At 45.9% G+C, this 8,048-nt stretch overlaps 1 protein-coding gene across 1 annotated transcript in view; it reads right to left on the bottom strand.

The window, feature by feature from the left end:
* Window positions 1–231: 231 nt before the first annotated feature.
* Window positions 232–8,048, bottom strand: part of LOC119444637 (high-affinity choline transporter 1) — a 35,711-nt gene continuing 27,894 nt past the window's right edge. The window contains exons 8-9 of the mRNA XM_037709006.2: window positions 7,772–7,970; window positions 232–1,100 (exon numbers count right to left, since the gene is read on the bottom strand). Coding sequence (XP_037564934.2) covers window positions 232–1,100; window positions 7,772–7,970 — 1,068 coding nt within the window. The remainder of the gene's footprint in view (window positions 1,101–7,771; window positions 7,971–8,048) is intronic.

Here is an 8,048-nt window from a genome sequence, read left to right as displayed (position 1 = left end):
GAAGCGCGCGAAGCATGAATTCGAGGCAGTGCAGGAGCGATAAACATGTATATATTCACCAAATCGGTCAGCAAAAACGATTCTTTTTTAACGAGAAATATCGTTGGTGGTCACGCGTATACACATCCTGCCTCTTAAATATAAGCTCGTCCACGCAAAGCCATCGTTCAGAGAGCGCGTCACGTGCATTCTTCGCAGCTGGCTCTTTGTCCTTCGGCGCTAAAATATTCACTAAGACACGTAAACAAAGAAAAAATCGAAGAGACGCCCCGCAGCAAGAATTGTTGGTCCGGGCTGCGGTGCTTGTGAACGTCGCGCTTCCCCTTCTTCGGGAGGCCGGCCGTCGCTCTTGGACACGGCGCCCTCCTCCGACTTCACCTTGATGTTGCTTCGGCTACTGGAACGGCGAAGTTTTTTGGAGGGCGTCTTGGACGACTCGCTCGCTTTATTGCCCTCCCGCTTGCTCTCCGCCGTCTTGGAGTCGGCCCAAATGTCCGACATGGTCATGAACTTGACGCTGTCCTTTCTCGGCTGCGTCTTCGCATCGGAGCCGCGATGCGCGACGCCGCCGTCAGGCTTGGTCGCGGGGTTCGTCGACGCGGCGGTTCTCTCGGACGCGGCGCTGGCTTTCCTGCTGAGTCTCGAAGAAGATCTCCTGGCCCTCAAAGAAACGTCGATAGAGCTGGTTCTCTTGACCTTGGACGAAGCGTCGGCGGCACTCCGGCTCTTAGAAGCGTCTACGCCGCCGGGTCTCCCGAGTCTGCGAGCGTCATCGTCCTTGTTGAGCGTCGGAGCCACAACATCCGAAGCCTTGGTGGTGCTCGATTCGCTCAGCTTGGCCGCGTGCTTGTGCTCGGCGTGCTGCACGGAGGAAAAGCAGTTGAAGACGTCGAAGCACTGCGGCAGCCAGCCTCCCTGGAAGGCCAGAGAGGCGCAGTAGGAGCCCAGCAGCTGCGTGAGCAGGACGAGGAGCATGCAGGTGAGCCGGAACGGAAACTGCTGGCCCAGCTCCTCGTCGTACAGCGGCAGCCTGATGGTCACCGGCACGTTCATCGACGGCTCGCCGCACAGCCAGCGGAAGACGACGCCGACGGAAAAAGCTGCGAGAGCGCGCGTCAGTCCGGGGGAGATTCGCAATGTGTTAAAGTGCGCAGGGTTTCGCAGTTATGTACACTTGCAACCACTATAGGCTGTGTCCAGAATTTTATGCATTTTATGCAACCGCGTGGGCACGAAAGCATCGCAGGACTCGCAATAAGCGGTACTATATCCGCCTGGAAGGTGCGTCACTTAACGATAGTAACGATCTCATGACCGACATGGGTGGTATCAATATGCGTGTCGTAGCATAGACATCACAGAGGCGCACATACATACGCACGCACGTGCAGACATAGTATTGTATACGCTCGGTTTTGAGAACCACTTTATTGCCTCACCTAAACAGAATGAAGTCCTAATGCGTTACGGAAACGAAAAGTGTTTTTGTCATGGAGAAAGAAACATTGAGTGGCGATTTAGCAGTGTGTGTTTGTGCTTGCGTGTGTATGTGTGTGTGTGTGCGTGTGTGAGTGCGTGTGTGAGTGCGCGCGCGCGTTTATGCGTGAGTGTGTGTACGTGTGTGTGTATACGTGAGTTTTGTGTGTGGGGGCTTTGGAGAGGCGGAAGCCGCAGTGTCACTAAAGAGCACATAATCTAAGCGCGCGCCGCACATCGCTCAAGCCAGCAAGAAAGCCAGCCGGCCCCGCGGCAGCTTCGACGGAGGGAGAGAGCGCATACGCCACGGACAGCCGATGCCATCAATACAGTCTAGAAGCTTCGACATGATACACGAAGGCGACGGTAACGAGAGAGAGAGAGAGCGCCTAAAGCCCCTGAAGCTTCGTAAAGTAGCAACACTCTCCTCCTCGCTGCTCCTCTATTTTGCGCTCCCTCCTCGACCGTGGCGCCGCCTCCATCGCTTGAGCGTAGCAGACGACCTTTCGCAGAATGAATGCACGCATAGCAATACGGTGCGCTTTGAGCGTTTCCGTTGGCGTTCTAGCTCCGAGTAATTTTGTGTACTGCATAGTATTTCTATATGGAAGGTGATATATATATATATATATATATATATATATATATATACAGGGTGTTTCAGTGAACACTTTCAAAATTTATTTAGGGTTGCCTGTGGCAGATAGCCCAATTCTAGTTAATGAGCTGGTCTACTCGAAGAGGCGGACATTACTTGCACAAAATATTGAAATGCATAATCGACTAATTAACAAAAGTTCACTAATTAAGATTTTAACTAATTACCTGATGGCCAATATTGCAATTTACAAATTGTAGCCGTGGCGTTCACAAGGCGGATCCACTTAGAATTAATTCTCATGATGACACCAGTTTCGAGTTATTAATCCCCGAACTTTGCGGAGAAATGCATTGGCGTTCCAGTTAATTTTGTGCTTCAATGCATAAAGCGACGTTTTGTTAAGAACCTAACTGGAACGCCAATGCATTTCTTCGCTAAGTTCGGGAAATAATATCTCGAAACTGATGTCATCCCGAGAATTCGTTTCAAGTGGATCCATCGCCTTGCGAACTGTAAATTGCAATATGGGCCATCAGGCAATTAGTTAAAAACTAATTAGTGAATTTCCGTTAATTATTCGATTATGCATTTCAATTTCTTGTGCAATAATGTCCGCCTCTTCGAGTAGACCAGGTCATGAACTAGAATCTTGCTATCTGCCACAGGCAACGTCTAAGGATTTTTGAAAGTGTTCGCTGAAACACACTATATATATATATATATATATATATATATATATATATATATATATATATATATAATTTACTTCTGCCTCAAGAAATACAGACAGAGGAGCTGCAGAAAAAGCTGTCCTAAACAGCTTGACTAGGCCGCAGCCCCGAAATACAAAGCAGCAGCGACAGGCAATCTCATCGCAGACATGACGGCTTCATGTTAAAAAAAAAAAGTAACAATATAGCAAAAACATAAGACCAAACAAAATCTTATCTGCACTTATATGTGCACAAACCAAATTACTTCGTCAGAAGCGTGATTACGCATATTTAAGACAATCGTCAAATAACATGCATGAAATAACACGAATGACAAAGAATAATAGACACAATATAAACAGAACAAAGAAACCATCCTATATTAAGCTTAACTGTATTTAAAGATTACTCAATGGTGCATTATTTTACATATGAATTGCATATGGAACGTATATCTCGTTGGGTACAGGTAAACAAGTTGATGTTAGCAGATTCGTACGCGTTGAGAAGGGAAGGAAGGGTGTGTTGCAGGCGCTCTTTCCCCGTATTGATGCGTGATGTTGGCACCAACCAGTGATGGTTGGCACCGACCATCATATATATAATATATGATGGTTGGTATATATATTATATATATATATAACCACCATATATATATATATATATATAAATTCAATGACGGCAGCTGAAGCCAGCCCCAATTCTTGGTTCGTATCAAGAAACTATCATCATCAGCAATGAAGAAATAAATAAAAGGAAATAAACTTTCTTGCCGAGGCGGGATTCGCAATGCCTCTATGACTGCTGGTATCTCTACTGAATCAAATGCATTTTCATAATCTATGAAAGCCATATAGAGAGGTTGAGTGTACTCTGCAGATTTCTCGATTACCTGATTGATGACATGGATATGATCCACCGCAGAATATCCCTTCCTGAAGCCAGCCTGTTCTCTTGGTTGACTGAAGTCAAGTGTTGCCCTCATTCTTGGTGAATATTCTATACAATACTGAAAGTAAGCTAATTGGTTTATAATTCTTGAATTCTTTAACGTCTCCCTTCTTATGATGAGTACAATGTTGGCGTTCTTCCAGCTTTCTGGTACACTTGAAGTCGTGAGGCATTACATATGAAGGGCCGCAAACTTTTCAAGCATAATACCTCCTCCATCTTTGATTAAATCGACTTTTATGGCATCTTATCCGACAGCTTTTTCCTTGCTCTTGTGTTTCAAGGCCCTTCTAACTCCCTGCCTAGTTACAGAAGGAGCCTCTGTATCCTGTTCACCACTACTTCGAAAGAAAGTAGCTTGGCTTGCTCTGGGCACTGTACAGGTCAGTGTAGAATTCTTCCACTGCTTTTACTATGTCATCAAAATTGCTGATATTACCCTGCTTATTTTTCAGTGCACACATCTTGCCTTGTCCTATGCCAAGTTTTCTTCTCACTGATTTCATGCTGTGGCCATATTTAACTTCTTCCTAAATCTTTTCCAACTTATAATTTCGAATATCCCTTACTTTCTTCTTGCAATGTTGATCAGTTTTGACAGTTCAGCGAAGTCTATCTGATCTCTCGAGTTTGCCACTCTCATGCTTTGTCGGTTCTTTATTAGGTCCTTTGTTACTTGGGTGAGCTTACCTACTGGTTCCCTTGGTGCCTCACCTCCCACTTCAATTGCTGCTTCTGAGATCAGCCTAGTTACGGTTTCATTCATTACCTCTACGTTGTCTTCATCTTCCTGTTCTAAAGCTGCATATTTGTTTGCAAACACCAACCTGAATTGGTCTGTTTTTATCGTTGCTGCGTCTAGGTTGACCTGTTTCTTGGCTAATTTTACTCTTTCTGTGTTCAAATTGAGAGAAATCCTAGACCTCACTAACCTATGGTCACTGCACTTTACCCTACCTTACACTTCTACATCCTGCACTATGCTGGGATCGGCAGAGAGTATAAAATATATTTCATTCCTTGTTTCTCCATTAGGAGTTTTACAGGTCCACTTCCTGTTGCTGCGCTTCCTAAAGAAGGTATTCATTATTCGGAGCCTATTACTTTCCGCGAATTCTGCTAACATATCACCTCTTGCATTCCTAGAGTCGATGCCATAGTTGCCAATTGCTTGCTCATCAACCTGTTTTTTTCCCCACTTTTGCATTGAAGTCGCCCATGACTACAGTGTACTGAGTTTGCACCTTTCTCATTGCTAATTCAACATCTTCATAGAACTGTTCTATTTCTTCATCATTGTGACTGGAGGTTGGGGCGTAGTCTTCTACTACCTTCATTTTATACCTCCTATTCAGCTTTATTACGACGACTGCTACCCTCTCATTAATGCTGTAGAATTCATCAATGTTGCCCGGTATGTCCTTATGGACTAGAAATCCTACCCCGAATTCTCTCATCTGGAAGAACTCTGTAGCAGAGGACGTGGTGGTTAGTCAGCACTGCATAAGTTTCGCCAGTTTTTCTAACCTCACTAAGGCCTATAATATGCCAGGCAATTCCATGATAATTCCTCATATATCCCTGCTAAGCTATAGCCTCACTCGAGAGGGTGCAAGTGTTGAACGTTGCCAGGTTCAGATTCCAGTGGCGGCCTGTGCGGACACAGGGATTTTTAGCACCCTCTGCCGTGTCACAGGTCTGACCGCCGCCTTGGTCAGGTGCTCCGCAGCCGCTGGGGACTGAGGGCCATGGGTTAGGAGTCATGAAGGAGGTAGTGGCCGAATACTGCACCAGTGAGGCTGATTTATGTTCTGGTGAGGGAGTGACTGTTGAAGCTTAGTGGGCTTTCCTAATTTGGTTGCACCTGGACTAGTGTAGGTCCACTAGTTCTCGACAATATATATATATATACACATTGCCAGTGTCAGGCGCCACTCCATGCCTGAAAATCAAATGCCTGAAAATCGGTGGATGCCTCAAAGAGTTATACTTCGCGTTTAAGTTTACAGTATAAAGGTATCGCTAGTGTAGGTCGAGGTTATACGCAACGAAGTACAATCAACATAAATTACTTGCAAGAAAAAAAGACCAGAGATGTGCGCGTCCTTGGAGAATGACAACCGGATTTCCAGCGAAGCTGTTTCGTTAGAACACTTGCAAAAAATTATTGTTTCCTGTAAGTATATCGCATACATTAAAATGTGGCCCATGTATGACTGTTCCGTTTAAAACTTGGCCCGCATGTAATGCTTTGGAGCACTTCTTGTTGAGAATTTTTAAAAAAGCCTGTCATTCATCAACACACATGTTACTTCGCCATAGCATTTATTATCCCCACATGTAAACAATATGCTTTGTTTAGCTCACCGAGGACACCAGAGAAACAAACTAAGAATGTAGTATGGTGCCCGAAAACATATGCAAAAATGAGGTTTTAGTAATTATCTGCGACAGTTGCATTTTAAGCAGCAAAGTGAAAGTTTCGCAACGCATTGCGCTTAAATTCCCCATATTTACCCGCAATTTCAACCGTATCTCGTGCTGTTGTTTTTGGAGTCTGGGAAACATTTCGATTAGCGGCAGTATGACTCCTTGGAACGCTTTAATGAGTAACTTTCTACAGAGGCTGTAATGAACCTACAGATAATAAACATTTATCGCTCGTCACTGAGAACATTTTGTTTCGTACTTCGAATAAATAAGAACATCGTGCCCGGCATATTTTACCAAGAATACCCGCGAAAAACCACTAAATGCCGGGTATAACGCATAAATATTGGGAGAAAGCGACTGTTCAGTAACTATTTTCACAACACATAAATCTACACAGTGCTAATTTTCGGTATACTTCACGAAAAAGTGGCCCTCGTTTTTTGAAATATGAAATATCTTCTGTTCTTACTCCGGCCGGTAAACAAGCAATAGTGTGGTTCTTATTATTGCGATAGCAATTATATGGACACTCAAAAGCAGATTTCTGCCGTCGGCGTCGCCGTCGCCGTGAGGTTCCGTATGACGTCAATGGAGATGAAATCGTCGCCGCGCGCCGAACGCTGTATGTGCGAGTGAAAGGGCGCGAGGGGCGCGCGCTTTCACGGGGAGTGAACGCACGGCGCAGAACAAACGCGCGTTCTGCGCCGTGCTCCCTTAAGGGCTGCAGAAGTAGGCGTCTCGTTCCTCCTTTACAATCACCATATATGTAGAGCAAACGCCCCTTCTTCCGACGCGCGAGAGGCCGTGGGGGAGGGGGAGAGAAGGGAGGCGACGTTTAGCTGCCGCACCAAGTGCCTATTTATATCAGAGGCTCCGTCAACAGTCACCAACGCCGCACGCATTTTGAGCGAACGCGGGCAAAACGCCGACGGCGTCGACAACAGTTCTGCGCGTTGCCGGTGCTGCTGCATGTCCATGTTTATGCAGCTGATAAAGCTAATATCATTACTCCGTATAGATCTCTACAAATTTGCTATCGCAATTGATGCTTCGCCTTTCCGGTGAAACTGCGACAACTTTTTTTGTTATGTCTTGACAACTCTGGGCTCTGACTCGGTCTTTGGACAGCAACCGGCGTTCGCTGGCGCACCAGAGGGCCTATTCTTAATTGTCCTTGCTTTCGTGGGATTATTTTCGGAAGCTGATAAGTCGGCTTTGGAATTTGGTTCCGCGTCTGCGCCTCGTTCACGGGGTCTGTGACAGTAGGTCTTTCACAATAATTACGGTACGTTAAAGAGCACACCGGGATCTCCGTTCTGAGTATTAACAGCTTCCTGCACGCTTCACACGTAGAGGTTCCCATGGTCTGGGTCTTGGGTGATCACTTGGGGGTTCTGGGCCATCAGTCACGTCATAAATCAACATCTATTTACTTCGTGGGTACACGACAGCGGAAAATTCGGTGCCGCAAGTTCCGCCAAAGATTAGATCTATGCCTCCTCGAATTTCTTTCAATAGAATCTCCTCCAGCACCTTTGAATAAATTTACGCAACACTGACACACTTATCGCCATGTGAATCATAATTCACGACTCACCCAACAAGGAGCCGTATGTGTTGCTGTTCTGGAAATAGAGGACGCAGATCAGCTGCGGAAACAACAGCACGTAGACGATGTCCGAGCAGAACAACCACAGCTGGAACACGGAATCCACGGAGAGCGCCAAGTAGGTGGCCCAAGACCCGATGGCGAACACCATGATTCGCAAGACCATGGACACCTCGACGTCGGAAGCCTGCAGCAAGCAGTTCGATACTCTGGGTACGGATACCAAGCTGCGCTCTTCAACGTACGTACTTTCTACTTTCTCCTT

The sequence above is a fragment of the Dermacentor silvarum genome, chromosome 3, assembly GCF_013339745.2.
Source record: "Dermacentor silvarum isolate Dsil-2018 chromosome 3, BIME_Dsil_1.4, whole genome shotgun sequence".
Taxonomy (NCBI): domain Eukaryota; kingdom Metazoa; phylum Arthropoda; class Arachnida; order Ixodida; family Ixodidae; genus Dermacentor; species Dermacentor silvarum.
The sequence above is the reverse complement of the archived record's forward strand: the minus strand, read 5'-3'. Positions and strand labels throughout refer to the sequence as shown.